Here is a 26,352-nt window from a genome sequence, read left to right on the forward strand (position 1 = left end):
CTTGGGGAATATAAGATGTGAAGGTACCAAACTGGTAAAATAGTGAGGTTAAAGAAGTAGGGGCCAGATCATGAGTCATAGACCATGTATTTAATTGCACAGATCAAATAAAATTGAAAATGTATTCTTACACAACAGACTCACATTAGATGGACACATACATACATATTTTTATATAATTTTTTTATATTTTTTAATTAAAATTTTAATAAATTAAAGCCATATTTCTATACTTAATGCAAAATAAATAAATAATAGTGCAAAACTGGTAAGAAGCGGATGCTCTGCTAAAATTGGCATGTTAGGGGCACCTGGGTGGCTCAGTGGGTTAAAGCCTCTGCCTTTGGCCCAGGTCATGATCCCAGGGTTCTGGGATCGAGCCCCACATTGGGATCGGGGAGCCTGTTTCCTCCTCTCTCTCTGCCTGCTTCTCTGCTTACTTGTGATCTCTGTCAAATAAATAAATAAAATCTTTTTAAAAATAAAATAAAATAAAATAAAATTGGCATTTACAGGCTTATATCTTTCCTCTGTGTGCATTAGCCACACATATATTATTTACGGTTTCCCTATCTCTATAAATTACTTTTCATCTTTATTAGTATAGATGTTTTAGAGCTGTATAGAATTTGTATAGAATAATTCCTTAAACAGATAAACTACCATGTAGTCTTTTTCTTTACATTAACTATATTTGTCAATAAATAAGAACAAATAAAATAACTTCTTCACCTGACTGTCCACTTTCCAGATAGACATATTCTCTGAATATTATTAAGATAAGTTAACGTTGGGGCGCCTGGGTGGCTCAGTGGGTTAAGCCGCTGCCTTCGGCTCAGGTCATGATCTCAGGGTCCTGGGATCGAGTCCGGAATCGGGCTCTCTGCTCAGCAGGGAGCCTGCTTCCCTCTCTCTCTTTCTGCCTGCCTCTCCGTCTACTTGTGATTTCTCTCTGTCAAATAAATAAATAAAATCTTTAAAAAAAAAAAAAAGATAAGTTAATGTTTCCAACTTGTCATTTCTATATTTTAACATACTTATTTACAATATAATAATAATATAATTATAGAGTAATTATTAGAGTATAATAACAATCCTAGAAACATTTTAGTTCTCTTGTTACTTTGGTTTTAAAATACACTTTGTTTCTATGGATCCTATTCGTTAAAATAAATTTATTGAAAGAAGAACTTTATTTAGTTTTGTCTAATACATTATTCTATACTAGATAATGTTTTTACCCACAGAACTACAAGCATATATATTTACTAAGAAATCTTATGAGTATAGAATGTTTTTCTGTAGTTGTTATTTGTCACACGATATGGAAAATAATGTAAAAATAATTTTGGATTTGGATTAATCTATAATTTGGTGGTATTTTATTACTTCTGAACCTTCCTAATTTATGGCATTTTGATGTCTTCTTAGTAAATAAGAATATATGCCTATACTATCCAACTTTTTACACATAATTCACATTTTCAAATTCACATAATTCACAATTTCAGATCACAGGGAGATCTGGTGGTTTGTAGTATTCGCTTGTTAATTTCTTGATGAATGGCTAAAGAGGCCAAGAAGTGCACTCAGTCCAACATGTCTTGTGAAGATAGATTATCTCAAGGAAATTCTCTTCCCAATCAGATTTTGATTTGTTGGGTGTTAAACCAATTCTTTCTAAGGACAGTGTTTATAAGCCTTGTAATGAGACAGCCCTTTGAGACCTTACCTCTTTTTACTTGTAATTTTGATGAATGAAACTCTAATTCATAGAAGATATTATGATTGAAATGCACCTTTGGATCTTGTACACTTTAATTTAGATAAATGTTTCGTGCAGTACCATAAAATCAGAAAGTTTACTGAGCTACAGACTGATAACACTTCAACAGGGATGGTGAGTTCAGTGTCGGTATGGATCAGCTTACTATATGCCTCTTAAAGACATAATTGTTTTACTGTTTTAAAACCAGAGAGGATAAAAGTGAAAGCTGCTTAATACACATTTCAGAGCTCACCTTTCTTTGACTACATTGACTTTATTTGTAGATTTTAATTTTAATAACACAAGAGTAATGTATATTCCTTTTCTTAATGACAAAGCAGATTAAACATGGTTGTCCACAAGGGGAAATTTGTTTTATCAGGCTGACTCGTACTTAAGGAATTTTATTGATTATTTCATATAAAGAACCAAGTTCTCTTTCATGTAAATACATAAATTCTCCAATTGGTCCCCAAACTGGAGGCAAATCACCAGGACTTTCTGAAAAATCTTGGGATTTTCAGGTTAAGAAATATCCAGAGGTAACTTCTATGTCTCAGATTATTCATTTGTTTAGCTGATATGAGGGCTCGCTCCGTGCCAGGCAGTGTGCTGAAAACTAAGGAAGCAAAGACTGAAGCTTGTTGCTATAACTGCAGTAATAGGATTTATAAGGTGTGATGAAATCATCAAGGAAGGGGCACACAAATTTACCTTAAGAAATCAGAAACAAGAAAACAAAGTGGGTAGAGCTGAACTCAGTTTGGGTTATGTTTGTTACAAGTCTGCTGTGTGCCCCACACTGAGGCTTGCAGAAACGAGCCCGGAGCCCTGTGGAGAAGACAAGCACATAACAGATAACACCTGTACAGTGTGGTAGAGTTCTGTGTCAACTGTGAAAGTACAGAGCAGTTGGCTAGGAAAGGCCCCCAACAAAGGTGAGTTTGGAAGATCGAATGGAATGAGCCCCAAAAAGGAGAAAGGAAGGAATACACCATATAGAAGGAATAATATTAGCCCAGGTAAGAAGGTTTGAGGAGCTATAAATGGTTCATATTGCTGATGATAGAGAAAAGATAACGCAAAGCTGGTATTGAGAGGATAAAAGGCCTGGCTCAGCCATGCTAAGGAGTGTAGATTGGGACTCCTATCATATAAGCCTTGCATTGAGTATTGTTGATTGGGAGGAAACATTATGCAGAAGGCAAATATCCTCCACTTATTTTTGCTTTGTAATAATCACTCTGACAAAAATGTGCGGGATGGTGTAAATAATGGAGCTATGGAAGACCTCCAGACCAAAACAATGGTGGCCTGAGCCCAGGCCATGGCAGTCACCAGGATGACCCCTAGGTTCGTGGCTTAAGTGGGTTGATCAAAATCGGGACAGGTGGGGAACTAATAGATGATTCATTCAGTTAGGGACATGTGGAGCTGCAAATATCCAGCTGCAGATGTCTAATAGAAATATGGCTATAAGGACTTCAGGAGAGGCTTCTCAGTTGTTAATGACTGGATTCGCCTCTTCTGTTCTCAGATGATACAAGCTCTGAGCTTCTTAAATTAAGTTACTACCCAAGAAGCAAACAAGTTATAAGGATACATACCCCCGGAAGATTTCTGTTTCACTGGCTTTATATCATCAAGAAACCAAATAAAATTAAGATAAGGTTCTGGAGCATTCAGTAATCAGTCCTCAGTCTTTTATTCCAGAAGTAAGAATTATCTGAGGGCCAGTGAGAGAAAAATGTACATATAACCCATTTAATGCCCCTCACCTGCCATGTAGCATTGAGTTGTAATAATACTGTTTGTTTCTGAAGTACTTATCAAAATATATATTTAACAATGTATTACTTGATGCTGTGATGCTATATTTTAGCCATGCTTTCTAAATGCTGTTTTCCAGTCAGAGCTAGGATGACAGACTGTACCTCTGTGACAGTTACATTCTACGGTGCCTTTGTGTTATGACTGTGTTCCTCGTGTGTTTTTTACTCCTATATGTGCTACTTTTGAACCAACTTATTAATGTTTTAGTGAACAGACTTGGCTCTGCGTCACTAACTAAAAGAAGCATGCAAGTTGCAATGAAAGAGACTAACACTTTTACAATGCAAGTGTTACGGCAGCTAAATGTACTTCCAAAACAATGGTTGAGCAGATACCACAGACCGTAATGGGCCGTCAGAAGTCCTATATTGGGCCTGGGAGAATGACCAAAAGTATTGTTAATTGTTAACTGGAGGGCATTTTGGCCAAAGTCATGGCAAGATTTGGAGAGCAATTGCATATGTACACAGACACTTTATAAGTCCCCAGAACTGTGATAACAACACTACCATGCAGGAGTGATTTATTAGGCTCCCATTTTCAGGAATATATCCACCACACCTTATGACATGTGTAGGTATTTTCCCAGGAAATGCTGCTTCCTTGAAGCCTATATACTAATACTATGGCTAGAATACAGTAAATTACATTCTCTTCCAGGCTGAATTCCAACCTCAAGTGATATGAAATACAAATATATATATATATGTACATATATATATTCATATATATTTATATATATAAATTTACTTGCTATTCAGATAATTTTAGAATCATCACCACCTCCAAAGGCGGTAGCTGAAGTGGCTATTCCTTAAAATATTGAAATGTAATATTGAAATATAAATATTGAATTATATCTGTTAAGGAGTCAAATCCACGAGGAATTCAAATGCATTATAATTTCTAACCTTTACACTGACTGATATGTTAATGCTAGGTCAGCTTTGGCGATATTTCAATTTTTATGACTTTGTTTTTGGATTTTTGGCCTTCTATTCTATTTTATATAACAAAATAAGGCTATCAGTTCCGAAAACCATTATTGCTTTCACTGACCGTGAAGGAAATAGCTATTGTGCAGTCCATTTTGTGTGGCCGTCATTCCTAACTCCACCATTTGTAACTTCGCAGCGACAATCACTGCCCTCTTCAGGTGTGGACGCGTTCTTGTTTTCTTCATCCTTATCTACTTTCAAAAATGATCTGATCATTTGATTCTCTAACTCACATAAAAGTATAATTATGCAAAATTGTGTACTTTTATGTATCAGAAAACCAAGCTTGTGATGAGGTGCAGATTTTTTATAGAAAGTGGTGATGTTAGAGCCCCAGGATGTGGATTTATAGTCTTTTCTCTACCACTGGCCAACTCCTTGGTCCCTCAGTGAGGAATGAGCTTTTTCGGCCTGTTTCCTCCTCTGTAAAATAAGGGTAGGTGATTGATTACACTCCTGCCCGCCCCCCGCCTTTCTCAGAGTTATTTTGAACAGCAAACAAGATAAAGAAGGTAAAAATGTTCTGTAATTGTAAACTCATACATAAATGCGGCCTATAATTATAAGAAAGTAATAGATTATTTTTAATACTGAAGGCCAAATAATCATAATCACCTAAATTATTATATTTCCTCTGTGATTAGGCACTGAAGAAGATGTGGTGAAGTCCAAGAAAGCCTTCAGAAGTCAAGCAATAGTGAATCAAAACGCAGAGACAGAACTTATGCTGGAAGGAGATGATGATGCAGTCAGTCTCCTGCAGGAGAAAGAGATTGACAATCTTGCAGGTAAATGTTTAAATATCTTTCTTCTGTTTGTTGTAAGTAAGAAACACATGCAAAGTTTATGAACTTAAAATCTATCTCCTGGCGAATGAGTTGGTGCCAGTGGTTGGAACGATACTGAATCATGTGACCGTTAATAATTTACTTCATCACAATCGCAATATTGGAGAGAGAGGAAACAAATATATATTTTAGTACTAATGAATGAATAGCTGCATCTACTTTCTTTGGACTGAGGAGCAACTTTTTAATATAGGAGAGATAGCTTATAGCAGAAGTCCCATCTAACTGCCTGAATAATTGGAAGGGGACAGAATAATAGTCTCACTGACTTACGAATGACTCTAGCCTGCTAACAGCCATGAAAATGGCCACTTCAGCCAGCAGACACTCAAATTTGCTACCACTCTTTGGAATGTCCCTGATGTATTTCTGTATACCCACACTGCTGATCTCCACCATTAGCAGACACTGTTTTTACCCTGTCCTGGTGCCGGTGTCAGGTCGATTGAGAGCAGTATCTGCAGTGACCATGTGGGATATGGATATATGGATTTAGGTCTGGGCCCGTTACCTTGTTTGGGTTTTAAACTATTTTTGAGAATCTGTGAAAACACATTGCTTCATGAAGGTGCAGGTATAATTTTATACACAATTTTGGAGGGTTCACTGACACCTGGAAACCAGTCTATAGAATCCTATCCTAAATTTCAAGTTAAAAACTCCTGCTCAAGTAGTGGCTAAGTCTTAACCTTAATTCTGTATTTCCAGCCCATACACTGCTATGTGGCAGATAGCAATAGAAAAGTGGACTTGTACTCATCATTCAGTTTACAAAATTGCACTCCTATTTCCAGAAGTGTGCTGAAAATTATCAGGCTTTATGAAAGCCTCCAGTGATGTTTCTGTCAGTTAGAGATTTCTCTTTTTATCAAAGGGATGTTCTTATTAATTGTAAACTAGAGATGGCACCTTATTCTCTCTCTTCTAGAGAATGTTTAATAAGTTACTCGAATGCCAGCTCCTAGATATACCTATGTCACTAACATTTCTGTGTGATGAAAATTATTTGTCCTATTTAAAAGTAATCCTAAGTCTATGAACAAATGTTTGCCTTGAATTCCTAAGTAAATGTTGAAGTTTGGTTTTATTGTTTTTGTGGTTTGTTTTAATAGTTCAGAGATTTTCTCTGCGGCCATTTGGAAATTTAAGCAAATGAAGTCTGTGATTTCTTTTTGCCCACGGATTTGTTTTCTCTTTTTCTGGTCTTATTTTTGATCCTAAAGAACGAAAGAAAATTTATAAACATGATTTATGACCTTTTCAGATAATATGTCATCTTTTCTCATCCACATATGTTGATAAATAGTTTCAATCATTATATGGTTTAGTTTAGACTCTCTGATCCTTAGTTCCCATTATAAAAGTAATTAATTAGGGGCACCTGGGTGGCTCAGTGGGTTAAGCCTCTGCCTTCGGCTCAGGTCGTGATCTCAGGGTCCTGGGATCAAGCCCCACATCAGGCTCTCTGCTCAGCAGGGAGCCTGCTTCCCCTACCCCTCTGTCAAATAAATAAATATAATCTTAAAAAAAAAAGGTAATTAATTAGTTGATACAAAGTTGGCTGATACCCTGAAGTTTATTGTAATAAGATCTGCCCAAAACTACCAGAGGCAAAATCCAATAAAGACTCATAACTTCTTTATATTTCTCTCCTTTGATTGTAGCTAGAGTAATTATTATTATTAATTTATGCTTATAAGCAAAATTCCCAAAACAACATTAAGTTAAAATATCTAAAGAATAATGAAAGTATGCTTGCAGTAAATTATTTAAAAATCTAATTGTGTGGCTCTTGACCAACTCACTCTGTCAAGACTTCTTTAAATTCTCTCTTTTAAGTAGACTTTTCTTTGAGCAGATCCATTCCTGCCCATTTCCACCTGGTTCTAATTCATACTCTTTTTGCAGAATCCTCGTGTCTGATAAATCTTACAAACTGTCCTAAAATATTGATCCCCTATCTAGTCTATAATGTTCCTCTTTAAAATAGCAGTCCACAAATGTTACTCTGAGCTTTGAATTCAGTAGAAAAGAAGGAAGGGATGGATGTTTTGTGAAAGAAGTAAGGGTACAGGAAGTAGGAATGTATAGATTCATTTTATAAATGCTGACACCTGTTAATTAGCTAGACTGGTGTGATAGTGACATCACATAAAAATCATTTTGGAAGTTAATTACAAACCACTATTGTTAGATTTTTAAAAATCAGCTGTTAATAAAATTTCAGACCACATAAATATGTAACCATTTTGTTGTCTTTGTCTCAGAAATTAAAAGTTGTTAAAGGATAATGGCTTTCTTATAGTTAACTTATTGTTCTAAATAACTGAACAGTGCTAAGCTGCCTAGAGAACACTTTCATGATCGCAGGAGACCTAAGTCTACAGTAAGATCCAGGAGATCCTAAAATCTGTGCACAAAATTAATATAATCTATACTTGGTATCTGGAAATATTATATAAAATAACCAATGCCCATTTTCCACTTCTGAGATGAAAATTATAGGTTTATTTTTTTCATGACTCAGTGACACAGCTTGCATATTAGTAATGTAAGAAATGTACCTTCAAAAATATACAAGTAGTTAGACTTCTTAGACTTTAGATTTTCTATGAATGAGGACACCATTTTTACAATAATAATGGTAAACCTAAATCTGCTGAATAGTATGATTCATTTTCCTGTTCTTAAAAAGCCCTGTTTTGTTGACAAGCACACAGATGAGGAGATGATGCATTATAATTTGTCAATATGCAATATTTCTTAATAGTCAAGTTAAATTTCAGGGAAAAAAGATATTAATTAGAATAGAAAACTAAGGGAATGTACTAATTTAGTTAAGATTAATTATATTGGGAGGTTTAAAAGATAGGATCAGTTTCTGTTTATAAAAAGAAAAAAGAGAAAGAAGAGTAGCTAGCATATCTTACTAAGTAACAACCAGGCAGCATTCAAAGAGCTTTAATATTGACAGTAACTCTATGAGCTTAGTACTATTATTACCCTAATTTTACAAATGAGGCTATAGAGACCAAGAGAGATTAAGGAAATTGTATAAGGTTAAGAAGTAAATAAAATAATGTGTTTCCTTAAAAATACATATGTTATTATTTGAATTCAAATATGCCAAATAGTATATTTAAATATGCATGTGTATATACTTAAAGATTCTTCTAAAATGATGTAAAGACAAGATCCTCAGCCTATACCTCAATTTTTACACTAGTTCCATTAAACTATATTTAGAAGTCTAAGAATATGCATAATAATTTATTTTAGTTTTATGTATCTGTTCTCTAAAATCATTCTGGTAAGTTAAAAAATTTGATAGATTTTAACACAATTTTATTTAAATATTGACTCTCATGTTTTTACCATTTGCTTTGGAGTTGTCTAGTTTTAATAAAGATAAAATAGTCCACCAAATTCTACAGACTTAAATGTCATACAATTTTCTGTTTCACTTTTAGTTCCCTTTCTTCCCAAGCTGTTCATCTCAAGAGGCAAGTTAAGTGTGTGTGATTATTAATTACTCAATTTATTATGCATTGTAGCAAATGGCTAATATAATTATAATATAGAAGTATGCAAATGAATTAAGCAATTATTATATTAATAACATCTAACTTAATTTATTTTAATTGCTTTTTTAGTTTGTAGTGACTCACCAAAGTGAATTAGCACCTAAGACACCATACATAACTAAAAATTTCAATTTACTAATTATATTGTTATCTAAAACACTGAAATTAATTAGTATAATTCAACTGATTTTAATCTAAAATCCCAATGTATACTTTAATTTGAAACTCAACGTGGCAAGTTATTTCTGCAAACAATTACTGAGTAACTAAAATTTAAGATTAACTAAAATTTATGTGAAGTAAAAGTGAATGATATAATTCAACTGGTAGAATTGTGTTCCGCTCATAAAGTGTACTTCATTTTTTTTTTTTTTTTAGGGCAGTAGTTCTGTCACATACACCAACTGAGAGTAGAAATATTTTCCATAACAGACTTGGAATATGTACAGATTTCTCTATTGTTACTACCAAATATTACTAATTTTGTCAAATTGGGGAATTCTGAATTCATCATGATGGTGGTCCTTTATGGTTTATCAGCTCTGCAAATTATTAAAAACAAATTATCACAATTTTAGAACATTTCATCACACCAAAAAAGAAACCTCCATACCCTTTGGCTATTCTACCCAATTTTCCCATGTCCCCTCCACTGCCCTGGAGGACCACTAATCTACTTTCAGTCTCCATAGATTTAACTCTTCTGGACATTTCATATAAACATAATTGTATAATATGTAGTCTTCTGTGACTAGCTTCTAAGTAAAAGAATTCTTTTACTAAATTCTTTTACTTAGCATAATGTTTTCAAGACTCATCCATGTTTTAGCATGAGTGTCCCTTTTTATGGTGAATAAATGGTGGCTATTCATTGTATGGATATATCACATTTTGCTTATCATTCATTAATTGATGGACACTTGGTTTGTTTCCACCTTTTTGCTACTGTGACTAATGCTGCTATGAACATTCATGTACAACACTTTATGTCAACATATGCTTTCATTTTTCTTGAATATATACCTAGGTATGAAATTGCTGGGTCAAATAATAACTCTATTTTTAACTTTTTGAGGAACTGCAATACTGTTTTCCAAAGTGGCTGCATCATTTTACATTCCTATCAGCAGTGTCTGAGGGTCCCATTTCTCCACATCCTTAATGCTGGTCACTATCTGTCTTTTTTATTATAGCCAACTCTGTAAAGTTTTGATCATGTCATTCTTAAGATACTTACACAAGATGCCTTTCTATATGTTTTTTCTTTCCTTTTAGACTGCAAATTCCTTAGGTATGGTAACCATATCCCACGTACCTTTGAACCATGAAGAAATCTTCTAATACAATTACTTGTCCTAATAAGGTTCCCATTGAAAAATTCAATGTAGGTTGGAATAAACTAGAGAGCTGAGATCATTATCTGGTTAATTTATACCAAAAACAAAAAACAAAACAAAAATTCTGAACTATTAAAATTAAGTTTTTAAGGGCTTGAATTATCAGATCATTTGCTCATACTAATTGAATTATTGAAATTACTCAACTCATCACTTGACTTTTCCAGGTAAGAACTAAATTAATCTTTCTTCCATCCCAGCTTCTGCTAATTTTATCATTTTAACTAAATGTTCTTAACATTCCCATTTTAAAAGTCTAGTACCACTGTGACTCTTAACCAAAAAACACCTTATCACTTGGAAAAGATATTCCATTACCAAAGGATTATAATGTTATTTTGAATATTTAAAAAGAGTAACTAGGGGGGAAAAAGTAACTAGTATAGAAAACTAGCAACATGGGAAAGAAGTGTTGAAATATAAGACTTGGATTTTTTATATGGCTTTTTCAAAATGGTACATTTATAATCCTTTTCACACATACACATATACACTATATTCCATGCACAGAGTCAAAAATCCAAAACTCAGAATTATATGAATTTAAGAATAAAAATACATAGAAATGGGGTGCTTGGGTAGCTCAGTGGGTTAAAGCCTCTGCTGTCAGCTCGTGTCATGATCTCAGGGTCCTGGGATTGATTCCCCCATTGGACTCTCTGCTCAGTGGGGAGCCTGTTTCCCACCACCCCTTGGCCAGCCTCTCTGCCTACTTGTAATCTCTCTCTGTGAAATAAATAAAATCTTTTTTAAAAATGCATAGAAATAAGGAGGACATCTACTAAGAGAAACAAGATGCAATTAATAGGAGATTCTCCAAAGTGATGGAGAGCTTCTCTGCAGGACACACGTTTAATGCCCTAGAAAATTCCCAGGTTTACTTTCACTGTTGTTAAGATGGCTATACCTTTCAGACTGTTTTTCTTGTTGTTCACTGGTCAAAGCTTTGTCTGTTTTCTTTTATCTTTATTCTACTAATTCAAAGTGAAAGCAGGGGCACCTGGGTAGCTCAGTCAGTTAAGCCTCTGCCTTTGGTTCAGGTCATGATCACAGGGTCCTGGTGTCAAGCCCCATAAAGGGCTTCCTGCTTAGTGGGGAGTCTGCTTCTCCCTCTGCCTCCCCCACCCCCCCCATACTCTCTGTCTGTCTCTCAAATAAATAAATAAAAGCTTTTTAAAAAAAAACCCACACAGGGGCGCCTGGGTGGCTCAGTGGGTTAAGCCGCTGCCTTCGGCTCAGGTCATGATCTCAGGGTCCTGGGATCGAGTCCCGCATTGGGCTCTCTGCTCAGCAGGGAGCCTGCTTCCTCCTCTCTCTCTGCCTGCCTCTCTGCCTACTTGTGATCTCTCTCTGTCAAATAAATAAATAAAATCTTAAAAAGAAAAAACCCACACAGACACAAAATGAAAGCAGATATCAAATAATTGGGGAGGGGGTGGAAATTTGGTTAGAATTTGTTTTAAGGTTAACCATTCCTATCTCCCTAAATCTCTATTTTATTTCATTCACTCACTGATTTGCCTACTATTCAATATTTAGGGTGCAGAATGCTGGGACTCAGAAGCGGATAGAAAGAAAAAAAATCAAGAGAATTAGCCTACCTACAACTACCTCGCAGGAACTTCAGTAACCAGGAAGTTAGAACATAAAATATGTCTACCCTAATAAATGAAAGTCGACAATTAAGATGATTAGATAGATAATTAGGCCTTCAAAAGTTCTAACTTGGAATGTTCAGATACCAGAGGCAAAATTGTTTATATACAAATTGAATGTTACCTAAAAACTGAGCAAAGAAAAGAGGATAAAGTAAAATATGCAGCATATAAGAAGGAAGAACTCAAGATTCGAGAAAATTATAATCAAAATACAGGAAAAGCAAAATTCTAAAAGCTGAGAGTTTTTCAGAGAAATACGTGATTAAGAAAGAAATACATTTGAAACTAAACACAAAAAAAATTCTTATAATTGTTTAATGGAATAAGAGAATAAGTACTACAGAAGGAACAAGTTCAGTGTTACATAGATATAGATAAACTCATAATCAGATCAGATCTGCTGAAGCCTAACTGCTCTGCAATACAATTCAAATATGGTTAATGAACAGTGTTTCCCTAATAAAACTAGCATTTTTACAAGATTTTTTCATATTTATTTTATGTAGTTTTAGTTACAGAGTCAAACTAGAATTGAATCAATCTGATATTTGTATTTAGGAGAAAAATGTCTTTTAAATGTTCTGCATTCTCTAAAATGCATTTTGCTCAGTATTTCCCCCTTAATTTTTTAAGCCCATGTGTATTTCAAGGGAAATTTAATCCATATGTCCCTGACTCACTCACACTTAACTCATCAAAATATTGTTTAGTAAAAGCTATTTGATGTTGAAAAAGCCTTATGAGTCTTTATAAGTCTTTTTTCTCTCTCTTTGAATTAAGTTGCTCTGCCACTCATAAATAGTATACCCAAAGGGGTCACATTCAGCTTCAAACACAGAATTCGCAGAGCTCTTGAAGACAACAATAACGCATGCCCATTGCCTATAAAAGCTAAAATATTTAAATTTCTAACCTAATTTTTTTATTCACTTAAAGGGTTCTAAAAATAAACAAAAGCTTTACCTTGACTATCTAGCCTTTTTACTCTCTCCTCGCAACTTTACAGTGTCCACAAGGCCATTTATAGCCTGCAACATTTTGCTAGAACCCATATTTTGTTAGTGTCCCCAAAAAAATGAATGTCTCTTTCAACCATATAGTTAGTCTGTAGGAAGACTTTTAAAGGGACTCTTCATCATAACACATCCCTGCTAACCAAACTATGTAAATTTAAAATATTATAAAAAGACAAATTCAAGTATTATTTAGTAGACCATCAGCCATGATTCAGATCATATATAAATTCTTACATCTTTTCTTAAGAGGCCATCCTTTGTTATGCGTGCAAGTGTTTCACAAACCACAACAATGCCTATTCTTCCTCATACAATGTTCTAGTTGAAACTCATTTTTATTTTTTACTTGCTTCTCTGTACAGAGGATTTCCCATAAAGTAACTCTTCTAAGACTTATAGTTATACTTATTTTCAACCTGAAGAGCAGAGGCAATCAAGAACAGAGCTATCTTATCAGTACACCAGATCTCTCCTACATGCAGGGGACTAAATTCTCATTCAAAAAAAATTATATATATATATATGTGTGTGTGTGTGTGTGTGTGTGTGTGTATAAACATATTAATCACCTACTGGAAATATACAGGTCACCTTTTTTGTCACACTTGGAGAAAAAGAAATGTGAGGTAATTAAACTTTTTTACTGCCAAACGTGGAGAAGAGGAAGAGATGAGTAACCATCATTGCACACTGCCACACCTATGAGGCCTTGCTCCAGAAGACTCTCTCCAAAAGACTTTGGCATGAATTCAAACACTATATAAAAACGGATTTCGGGGCGCCTGGGTGGCTCAGTGGGTTAAGCCGCTGCCTTCGGCTCAGGTCATGATCCCAGGGTCCTGGGATCGAGCCCCGCATCGGGCTCTCTGCTCAGCGGGGAGCCTGCTTCCTCCTCTCTCTCTGCCTGCCTCTCTGCCTGCTTGTGATCTCTGTCAAATAAATAAATAAAATCTTAAAAAAAAAAAAAACGGATTTCACCACTGCATTTAGAGCCCTACTATACAAAAGGACAAATAAGTCTTTCTGTATAGTGCAAATATTTTATTCATTTGATTATTTCATTTACATGGCTTTGTGCAAAATGTCCTTAAGCAATATTTACATTGCAATCAACTTATAAGTAGTTAGTTATCACAATAGAATCTGCTCCATCAGTTCAAATCATCATCCCAATAAATATAAGTGTAGAACATTTTATCAGCAAAAAAGAAGAGAAATTCAGACTGAGTTGCCTGTCTAAATATTGTTAAGCATTCTTTTCCAGATAGAATGTTTAAGCAGTTCAGTTAATCAGAATATGACTGATTACAGGATACCTACCTGGTTTAATTAGTAAGAATAATTCAGTAACCAGTAAGAGCATGGGACTCTTGATCTCCAGGTTGTGAATTTGAGTCCCACATTAGGTGTAGAGATTACTTAAAAATAAAATCTTTAAAAAAAAAAAAGAAGAAGAAGAAGATGATGATGATGACTGACTGCAGTGTTTTATGCTTTTTTGAATCCCAAAAATTCTATTGAATTTTTCTTTCATTTTAAGTCACTAAATAAAACTGCTAAGTATAGTTGTAGTGTTATTCTAGTTCAATTTGTATATAAAACAGGAACATTAAGAACCAGATACCATAGAAAACTTTCTTAAAACATCTTGCATCTCAGGGGCTAGGAGGAGGAGTCTCAACTCACCAACCAGTTTTAAGGGGGAAAGCAAAATGAGCTTGATAGTAGTAGTAAAAAAGTATGCACCATTGGGCAAGTGAAGCTGGGAGACATAATTTACATTTGTTGAAAGAAAACGATACTGCAGGTGATAACTTCACAACTCTAAATTAAGTATTACAGTTCATTTTCAGATGTGGAAATTAAGGTTTGGACATTAAAGTATTTACTTATGATCACATCACAAGCAGAGATGAGCTGAGATTTATTAAACCCATTTTTCTGCCTTTGTTAAACCCCTTGTTCATTCTACTATATCAGTGTTTGCTTGGTTTTTAATTACAAGTTTCAACCCATTGGTGTGTAAGCAAATCAACTACATGGATCATTACCAGCATTATTTGTAAATGAAATAAAAGAGAAAAGAATAAATTTGAATACAGAATGTCAAAATTCATTGCACACAGTAAAAATAAGAGCTGAAAGGACCTGCCAAGTCTTTATTCTCTGAAGCCAGATCCCTACTTGGTTGAGGTTGGATGTGGTTATCCAAGCAAAACAAGTATTGATATTGGATATTTACTAAATGAATGACATTATGGTGGGTGCTTAAAAGTAAAAAGACACATATGATTAAAGTTTCTGCTTCCAAGGACGTTATAGTCTAGAGGAAAAACAGACAATGAAAAACAACAGCAACCTAGATATACAAAGGAAACCACGTTAACACAAAACAGGACCCTTGACCATCATGTGTATTCTGGAACGCCTTCCTAGAATAGTGTTTCCTATCTTGAGTCCAGGAACATAAGTAAAGGATTTAGAAAGATTTAAAGACTTGTTGCAGACTGTGGAAAACATCATATACTAAAATACCACCTTCCCTCTGAAACAGTAGTTCTAAATTATTCAGGTAAAAGTATGAGGCAAGGAGTCTCTGCAGTTGAGACTAACAAGCTTGCTAGGGAAGCTTTATGTGCCATGAGGAACCTGGATTTTTATCCTGAAGCCATAGCGAGACAATGAAGGATTTTAAGCTGGCAATGAGAAGATCCTATATATTTATTTATTTTAAGACTTTATTCATTTATTTGACAGAGAGAGAGAGAGATCACAAGGAGACAGAGAGGCAGGCAGAGAGAGAGGGGGAAGCAGGCTCCCTGTTGAGCAGAGAACCTGATGTGGGGCTTGACCCCAGGACCCCGAGATCATGACATATATATGTGTGTGTTTTTGTGTGTGTATATATATATATATATATATATATATTTTTAATCACTCAGGCCACTGTGTAGCTCAGTATTTTAGGATGCCCACATTTGAGGTAAAAGGCTGTTGTCTGAACTCGAAGAGATAGGAGCATGAACTAAATTTCAGTTGGTGGTGGCAAGAAAGCAAAGGGGACAGCCTCAAAACAACACTAAAATGTCAACGACTGATGCCGGGCTGGGTGTGAGGAGTAAGAATGTAAGAATGAGGGAAACAAAGCCTGAGAGAAGGGATGATATACATACTATTAAATATGTTTGAGAATGTGAAGATGCAGGGTTTCAGGGGAGAAGAGATTGAAGACACTTGGTTCAGTTTGGCCAAATACAAAGGTTTAGAATTTGACACCCAAGTTGAGCGTGGAGTTTACAATTAAAACCACTGAAATCACCCAAGAAAAGTGAGACTATACAGGAAGAAGAGCAGCAGGCCAAAGGCAGAGTCCACCAAGGATACCACGGAAGTCAAGCAGTAAAAGAACAATAGAGACGAGTATGCTGTAGAAATCAAGGATCTCTCACTGAACATTTTTAAATTGATATTCCTTGGAACACAGGTGTTTTGAAATGTGTTAATGAGGGGGAGAAGTATAGCTAAATTCTGGGTTTAAATATAAAATGTTACACAGTTTTTTAAAAAAAATTGATGGATAGACTTTTCTGAGCTTTTAACATATTAATTCATGTATATTCTCCTATCACTCTGGCCCAAGTAGAGGATGAGAGTGACATAAAAAGGAGTGAATAGGAGTGAGGAACTAAGAAGTAGAAACTGATATGTAGAAGCCTAACAAAGGAGAAAAGGAACAAAGATAAGACAGTTGCTAGTCAAGGCAGGATGGGTAGGAAACCACCCCTGGTAGAGTGAGTAACTGCTTGGCACAGGATGGAAGGTACATTTTCTGAAATTGGAGAAAAAGAGGTATTGACAGACGCAGAGGCAGAAAAGTCTTTAGATGGAAGAGGGCATCAAGATCAATGACAGATTTTCTTTTTCCTCCAAAATACAAAACTTTCATTTCTTTATATAGTCAGGATGGAAAAATGTTCCTATGTGAATTTTCTAGGAAGGAACTATATATTTCACCGTCTTCTCCACAAGATGTGTGACCACAAAAAGGGATAGATAACTGCTTCACAGACTATAATACCTGAACTCTAATCTTTGATTCCTTAAACATTCCCGAAACATCTCACGTTCACAGCTATGTATGTTTTCTTTTTCTTTTTTTTTTTTTTCCAAGATTTTACTCATTTATTTGACAGAGAGGGAGAGCACAAGCAGGGGGAGCAGCAGGCAGAGGGAGAGGGAAGAGTAGCTTTCCCGCTGAGCAGGGAGTCCGATGTGGGGTCCGTGTGGGGCTCGGTCCCAGGACCCCTTGGCTCTTGACCTGAGCCAAAGGCAGACACTTCACTGACTGAGTCACTGAGGCTCCCCGGTGTACGTGTGTTTTCAGTTGCATCTCACACTGCCCGGCCCCAGACTTTATACATCCTAATCACTGGCCAGTCTTCCTTATTCCTGTTCACATACTTTATCTGGGTGTTTGTTCTAACTCTTCTGCCCTGCTTACAGTGCTCTTCTCTCTCATATCGCCTGTCCACACCAACCCACCCATTATATCTCACTTTAAATGCCGATGCCATCATCCTGTCCCAACTCCACCGACCCCCAAAAGAGGCTGGATGGAAATCATCACAGTTCAGTGAATGTCTATGGAATATTTATCTGGCCCTCTCTTGTTGAGAGGCAGAATGCATAACAGTTAAAGGCTCTGACTTTGAAGTCACATAACCAGTCCGAATCTTGTCTCTACCATTTACTAGTTGTATGGCCTTCCCTAAATTACTTCACCCCTTGATCTCATTTTCTATCTGTAAAATGGACACAGTAGCAGTACCTCTCTCCTAGGTTTGTTGTCGTGAGGAGTAAGTGAGATCAATTCATGTAAAGTGCTTTAACAATCCTCAGCTACCCTTCCTCCCTTATGTCCTATGTATTTCTTATCTTTACTATGTAATATAAGCTCTTGAGAAAAATTCATGTCTTATACTTTACTATATGCTCTCTTAGTACCAAAAACAGTGAATAATTTTTGTTGACTACATGAATGAATGAGTGAATGCTGAGTTGAATATCTCTCTCTAAGCATTTAATTTACAAGAAGGAACTACTTGGTAGGAACGATATGGCAGTTTTTAAATTATGCCATTTAAAAAATAATGGTATGCGTGGAACCTAGCTAGATTGACCAATTACATAATAGCTCTTGTTGGTTTTCAGCATCTTTTATTTATGTTTTCTTCGAAATGCATTGTCTTTCACATTTTTAAAGAATAATTTGAAGTCATTTCCAGAAAAATAGAAAGGATGTGATCTGTTAATGTAAGTGTCCTTTTAGCTCTAACATACAAATGTGACAATCTCTTTGCAATTCCATAAAGACAGATTGCATACTATGTGACAGTTACTGTGTTAGATAAGAAGATAACGCTCCTTTCTGTAAGTAACTTATGCCAAATGGGAGAAATAGACTTCAAAACACATATATTTAATATACTATAAGGCTGCAGTGAAGATGCACCCGGGAAACCATGGGAGCATGAAGGCAAGGCACTTACTCCAACCAAGGGATGCCAAGAGTACCTCCTAGTCCAATAGATTTAAATCATCTCCTCTGGTTTATTCACTCATCTATTCTAGCAGGAATTTACTCTTCTCAATCATTAAATGATATCCTAGTGCCATAAAAGAGTCACTACCCTTCCAGAAAATGAAAAATGTATTCCATATGTTGAACTAAATGTGATGTAACTAGAAACACAAATCTCATCTGGATCACCTATTGAATCAAAAAGCAGAACAAATTATCACCATGGACATTAAGACTATCACTGTTTTTGAGTATATTTTTGTGCTTAAAAACTCATTTGTATTTTACTTAGACTATATATGCTTTATAAGCTTTTTTCCCAGTAAAATCATTCATTGCCTTTGTGGAAAATGCACTAGTTTTTGTTGATTTATTTTTAACACAAGATTATCTGTTATACAAATAAATTGGAAAGCCTAAATGGTAAGTTAAAATTAGAACCTATCAGATTATCTCTTGTTACTTTTAAAAATTATTTACTATAAGCACAATGAATAAGATGAGATGTTAGATAATATTAGTGCAAAAATAGGGTGCCCGAGTGGCTCAGTGGGTTAAGCCTCTGCCTTTGGCTCAGGTCATGGTCTTGGGATCCTGGGATGAAGGCCCGCATGGGGCTCTCTGCTCAGCAGAGAGCCTGCTCCCCCCCACCCACTGCCTCTCTGCCTACTTGCAATCTCTCTCTGTGTCAAGTAAATAAAAATGAAATCTTTTAAAAATATATTAGTGCAAAAATAAGTGTTCTACCCTGATGAACAGATATTTTGTTAAATGCAGTCTTCAACTGTTCTTATATAGAAGGTTCTACTCTTTCCGTTTCTGTTTCAGACCATGTTGAGTTTTACCAGAGGTAGGAGTACTTGGATCTGAAAACACTGATGTGGTTCTTAAACACCTGTCTCCTTTTTTTGTACAGTAATAAACTAATACACTAAGTGCACTATGGAGATGATTGGTTATTGTCCCTCTCAATCTAAAGATAGATTATGTTCAAAAAGTCACCAAAGAGAAACCACGTCTTGGGCACAGTGAGCTTTGTATAAAATTTGGGTTTGTAGGGATGCTTGGGTGACTCAGTTAAGCATCTGCCTTCGACTCAGGTCCTGATCCCAGGGTTCTGGGATAGAGTGCCCCATCGGGCTCCCTGCTTAGCAAGGAACCTGCTTCTCAATCTGCCTGCTGCTCCCCCTGCTTGTGCATGTGAAACTCTCTCTCTCTGACAAATAAGTAATAAAAATCCATTTTTAAAAATTGGGGTTTGTAATGGAATGTGTGTGTGTGTGTGTGTGTGTGTGTTAGGGAGGGAGGGAATACTGCTAGAAGTTAAATTCATAATTCTTGAGCTACGTATTCTCTTAGTTGTTCACATTATTTTTTTTGACTCAAGTATAAACATAACAAACTCAAACATAAACTACTTTCATGCAAGAAGTTTTTGAAAACCTCAAAGGACTATTATTCTGGTAGTATATTTGGACCACTATCAATATTCTCTGTACATAAAGAAAAGAAACATTGTCTAGAGATTTTGTTACTATACTTTCTTTTTTCTTGGGGCATTTCAAATGCCTGAAATCCAGGGAACTATCCTAAATGATAGAAATCTCAGATCTTCTGCAACATTTCCCCCAACTCCCTCTTCCCCAGGCACACACACAAACACCTCCATTTTCTTTGTGCCTAAAGCTTTCCTAGGATTTCAAAACTAAGTTCCAACTTTCTCATACTCTTATTAGTTTCTTTTAAGTTGTTCTGAGAGTGATGCATGTTATCCTTTTAATTCTATGGGAGAAATATTTTTTAAGATTTTTATTTATTTATTTATTTGAGAGAGAGAGAGAGAGAGAAAGCAGGAACAGAAGAGAGAGCACAGGCAGGAGGAAGGGTCAGAGGGAGAGGAAGAAGCAAATCCCAGCAGGGAGAGAGCTGAACACAGGGCTCATCCCAGGACCCCAGGACCCTGACCTAAGCCAAAGGCAAACACTTAACCAACTGAGCTACGCAGGCACCCTAAGAAAAGTTTTCTTTAAATTACATTGTCATACTTAAAAATAATAGAAGTCCAATGCAGATAGATATCTTACATATGCTCAGTCACTCGTGCTAGGAGTTATTTTCCTACAAATTGAATCACAGTGTAGAAATAATTGTAAGAATCATTTTTATTTTTTTTTAATTTTTTTGAATGCTATCGTTTTGCACTAAACACAAAGGATTTCAGATGAACTCTATTCCTTTTAAATAATGTCAGGATTTTAAGTTTAATAATTTATAAAGATTAGTCAATGTTTATTATTCCCAAATAATTGTCTTTTAAGTGTCCGTAAAGCAAATTGAGCACGTGGTTTCGAAGTAATTGAGGTCAGAGAAAATCTACATAGTTAATAATACTTTTATTAATATTAAACTAAGTTTAGGAAGTATTCAAGTGATTCTAAAATACATTGTAACTTCAGACATACTAAATACAGTTTGGGCCAATTAAAATTCATCAAATAATTGTAATTGCCAATTTTATTTAAACTTCAATTCTTTGTCCCTATATACTCTTGTGGTACATTATATTGAAATTCATAAAGAATCTTAGCCTTGTTTGAAAATTTAATTGCCTGTTAATACCTAGAATGTTATTGACACCCCTAAAAAATGACTAATTTCTCTTTGTAAGAAAAACAAAAGCAGTCCTTGACCTCTGGAAACTACCCTGAGCCTTGAAAGGAAGCGCATATTGCCAGGAATTAGCCTAGAGCTCACAGCTAGGCCTTGGTGTTCTCCTGTTGGTCATAAACAACCTCCCAGAACACCAGGATCAGACAAGGTCTCATGATGATGATGTGAAGCAAAAAACGACTTTATAAGTCATGGAAGTATAGACAAAAGCAAGGTTACACTGCAGACCACCTCAATACCAAACAGCCCCCCCATCTCCTTTTTAATATGAGGGACTACCACTTCTCTGCTAACTATAGCATTAGCTAGATCTGGTCCTCCCTCCCTCTAAATGAGATTTATTAAGACCCATAATCGCAGAATTATCCCTGCTTCCTGACAGAGCCCAATCCAGAGCAAAGCCATGCTCCTTGAACCCTTCCCAGAATCGCTTCACCAAAGCCCAGATCCTACAAAAGTCCTTTTTGACACTCTTTCTAAGTTGCCTGTGTCTTACTCACTGCAGTGAGCAGTAAACCCAACCTCTTAAACTACAGATGTATTCCCGGTTGGTCTTCGACAGGAGAGTATCGACACATCCATACCTCCTAAACTATGAATATTGAACTAGTAGTTAAGTAAAAATGATATAAAAGAACCTTGTAAACTCTAAAGCTCTATTAAAAAGTTGGTGTATTAGTGAGATCTCCAGACTTGGAATTTTGTTTTCAGTAGAATCATCCAAACCCACAAGTATTTTTTAACATTCTACTTTTAAAATACATCTGATGAATAGTTCCCTTTTCAAATATAAAACATATGTACTTTCGACTCTAGGTTTACCATCTCAACTGATTAAAGATGCTGTGACTCTGAAAGAGAAGTTCATTCATTTGAAGAGTCTTTTCCTTATGCTTGGGTAATCTTTGTTCTAGGACAGACTTTAAATTAGCACTTAAATTAATGTCAAGTAATATCCTTTTCCTTTCAAAAATAGTAATGGATCAATATTGCTTCAACACTCTGTTGTCAGTGCTAGAAGTAAATAACACTTATGAGTTCCTTTAGTTACCACTTTGCATGGTGGAATTCTAAAGGACTGTATTGTATGCATCAATACAGGGGAGGAGGTTTGGTTCCATCTATTTGTTTAACTGCACTTCAACAGCCATCACTTGACTTCAGTGTGTGCTTGAGAACAGTATTATAACGTATCCTTTTATTGCTCTAGTAATGATTGGAATGGATATATCTACATTCAGTCTTGAACTCACCACACCAAGGAAAGTTAGGAGGTTAAATTTGTACCCAGTTATCTTCTAGAACAAAATCTGCTCTATCGCCATCTCTCTGGCATCCAGAGAGGCTGCCCTTCTTAAGCTATTTTTATTTGAACAGGGATCCCAAGCTTTCAGATAACCAGATCTTCCATGTAAGATCTGCTGGTTTGTGATGGTGTCTTATGTAAACATTTTCGTATCAGATCCCTAAAATCCAGAGGCTCCCCCAAAAGGGATTAAAACATAATCCCCTCTCTCTATTGCTGTAGTGGATTAACTCTGTATTCTCTCTGATGCTGGTTTGCTCCCTGAAGGCTACAACAAAAAGATTCAGTGCTCCTTAAACATAATATGGAATTGGAAGTTGTAATTGGAGATTTCCCAAGGACAGGGGTAAAAATGACACACTATGAAGGCTGAATGTTTCATGACGCGTCTTTTTTAAATAAGGACCAGTTCGAAGTCCTTTTATAAACCCCCAGAAAATCTCAATTCAACAGAATAAGATTGGAGTAAAAGCAGAAAGGAGGGCAGTCTTCTCTCAGAAATGTAGAGAGTTTAGTAGAGAGAATGCGTTCCTCGTTAAAAGTTCACGGAGATGTGTCCTTAAAAATTCGTAATATATTTCAGTAAATCAGTATGTACGGTTTTGATAATGTGTTCAGGGATTTTTTTTTATGCCACCCCAATTTAATTGTTTGGATATGTTAAATTACTTTTTAAGAGCAAGGAATAGCTCGCCATTTTAAATGTTTGTGACCATTCTACGTCTCCAAATGCCAGAAACCTCTATTAAACCAGAAATCAGTAGTCGCCAGTGTATAGAATGACGACTTTCCTGAGGTTTTAGCAAGGCCCAGCGACATTTAAGAAGACCCTGTTTTTGATGTCAGTCACGGCACCTTCTTTCTCACCTCGCCCCAATCAAGAATAAGCTTTCTGGATTTCTCCGAAAGGGAAACAGGGAAGGTGGCATCCAGAAGAGCGTCCTGGTGGCGGAAGGGTTAAGGGAGCGGTTCGAACCGGCCCGAGCGATGGGGGATTCCGAGGAGGGCGCGGGAGGCAGGAGGCGCCTCGGAGCGCGCGCACAGACCCTCCAATAAACACAAAGGAGGGCCTGGGGAATAGAAACCCAAATCCACTTGTAATCGTACAAGAGATTCGGGCATAATTACTTGAGCAACTTAGATTAAGATTGATGAGCCTTTAAAGTGGCGCTTCAGATCGACCGCCTCGCCCTTTGGAAAGAAAAACCTTGTGGAGCCGAGCTGGACCCCGACTCCGCTGGGCTCCGCGGCGGAAACCCGGGCCGGGAGTCCGCGCGCCCCGGGGCCGGAGCCCCCCTCCCCCGCCCCCAGTGCGGGCTCCTGGAGGACGGGGAGCAGTAAACTGAAAGAAAGGGCTTGGCGTTAGTCAGAGCCCGGCGGTCAGGATCTGGGGTGAAGGCCGACACTGACCCAGTTTGCTTCCGTCCACCCCGTTGAGCGCGGCTGAAGCCGGCCGATTCCTCTGTGTGCCTCCCGCAGCGGGAACGGCCGGGCTTTGTGCAGGGCGGTCGCGGGTTTAGTGTGTGCTACTCCCTGGAAACGTGAACTTTCCGGCAGTTCCTGCGCCCGGCGGGGTCGGGCCTGCTATCAGTGGCCTTGGCGGTGGCCAGAGGAGCGGGTCTCCCCGGGAGGAGCAGCCGCCGAGGGGCCCGAGCCTGGGCGGCCGCAGGGGACCTGCCTTTTTATTGCCTTTATCCTACTGTTAATGTGACTCATTTGACTATATGCATTTCAGGGCGGGCGGGCGGGGGGCGGGTGGAAGGGAACAAACGGCGCCCTTGCTACCAAAAACGAAGAGGAAAAAAAGGGGCGGGGGGAGAGAAGGAAGGAAGGAAGGAAAGAAAAGAGAAGAGCAGAGAAAAAGAACAAGTAATTTCTGATTTCCGTGTCTGTATCTTAAGTACAGTATAGCAAAAAAAAAAAAAAAAAAAAAAAAAAGCCTCCCCTTTTGGGGAATCTTCAAGGGCAGCTAAGTAATCCCCTTCGAATTTATATTCTAAGACGTAATTTTCAACGTTAACTCAGACTGAGGGAATTCGAAGTAAGCACCTCAGTAGGCACACTTTCTAAAAATCTCTTTTACTGGAGATTAGTTTCTCTAGTTTTCCAAGTTGAGAGATAGTACTTTTCGGACGCTTTTCTAAGAATCTTCTTGTTCAAGCGTCTTACAGTTTCATCACTTTTGATTGTGGGTGCGATTAACGATTTTTGTTCTTTTCTATATAAGAAATGTACTTAATATCTTTGTGTGCGTGGATATGGATGTGGCGCGCCCTAGGACGCTGATATTAATCTTCCTGCAAGATGCAAACCCGTTAGTACAGTGGAATTTATATATTTAGATCCCATACCCCTTCACATCCTCCCGCCCATCCTTGGGGAACGCTGCTGCCGAGTGGAACGGCTTTACAGGATGGCTGGTCTTTGGGGGCAGTGCTGACTGCCTGCGGTCTCTTTCGGAAAGCCGGTGGTGCTCAATGGAGAATCCCGAGCATTTATAGGATTTCTAGGTGGAGGATACATACTCGCTTGCTAAGGGTCACTTATTCGGTATCTTGACCACTTGGGGTTTTATGGGATTATTTATCTCTACTCTTGTTATAAGATAATGTGCAAGAGCTAAGCAGACCTTATCTCACATGAAAGAAGCTGGCCGGGTTACACTGGCACCATTTTCTTAGTGCATCTTTAAAAATAAAGACCTGCGGCACCCTTTGGGAGGGAGCGGGAGAGGGCCACAGGGACTGACTCCTGTGCCCTTGTCTTTCAGGCCCAGTGGTTCTCAGCACCCCAGCCCAGCTCATCGCTCCTGTGGTGGTGGCCAAGGGGACTCTCTCCATCACCACGACCGAAATCTACTTCGAGGTAGATGAGGATGATCCTGCCTTCAAGAAGATCGACACGAAAGTGAGTCAGAGTGATTCGTGTGCAGTACTAGTGGCTTTCTGGCAGGAAGTGGTTTTCGATTTTGCTTGGTTTTAAATGACAGTGGGGGAGGGGAGCACATTTCCATTTTTGTCATAGGAAATAAAATGAATGAAATAACACATGCTCTTTTTTATGGGATTGAAAAATATATTAATGATTTTAAATCCCGTGTTACCAGAGCATGCACATTACAGTCTCTCCATGAGTGCCTTTGTGTGCGCTTGGGTAAATTTGGTAGGTAAGCCAATTGTTCCAAAGCCTCTGGGGTACAGCATCCCAGGCTCTCTGGGAAGACCAGGAGGGGTCTTCTGAAATATTTTAAGATGACTTTTACTTTCCAACAGTGTAAATTGCAATGTGAATTACTATTCATTGAAAGGTTGTAAGGAAACTGGGGAGCAGCAGCGTTTAGATATAAATTCCACTCCATTATTACATCAGTTTTTCATCTCCTGAAGTGAGAATGAGTTTTACATGTGAATTTAGAATAAGAGAAACTGATTGTTTGAGAAGCGTTGATTTAAAGTGTATATAGGTATATGGGTATATACTAGCAATCAGATGTTTAAAGTTCGTGTTCTTCTGTGGGTGCCATGCCAGAAAAATACCTACTTGGACAGTATGAAGTACATAAATATTTATTTATTATATCTTAATGTATAGATTTTAACACCTGATATTAGGATAGCTCTACACCCCTGCTCTTTTTATTGAAACCAATTTGATTGTTGTTTTAACTTTTATGTTCCTGTGCAGTTTGCAAAC

The 26,352-nt window shown here is 37.0% G+C and overlaps 1 protein-coding gene across 11 annotated transcripts in view; it reads left to right on the forward strand.

Annotated features, from left to right (window-relative positions):
- The window catches only part of NBEA (neurobeachin), a 678,500-nt gene that overhangs the window by 458,071 nt on the left and 194,077 nt on the right, over positions 1–26,352 (forward strand). For all 11 annotated transcript variants that reach the window (XM_013044893.2, XM_013044895.2, XM_045069766.1 and 8 more), the window contains 2 exons: positions 5,244–5,387; positions 25,430–25,566. In XM_013044893.2, the coding sequence (XP_012900347.2) occupies positions 5,244–5,387; positions 25,430–25,566 (281 nt within the window). The remainder of the gene's footprint in view (positions 1–5,243; positions 5,388–25,429; positions 25,567–26,352) is intronic.

Source organism: Mustela putorius, unplaced genomic scaffold (assembly GCF_011764305.1).
Source record: "Mustela putorius furo isolate JIRA1106 unplaced genomic scaffold, ASM1176430v1.1 tig00003942_pilon_pilon_pilon, whole genome shotgun sequence".
Classification (NCBI taxonomy): Eukaryota; Metazoa; Chordata; class Mammalia; order Carnivora; family Mustelidae; genus Mustela; species Mustela putorius.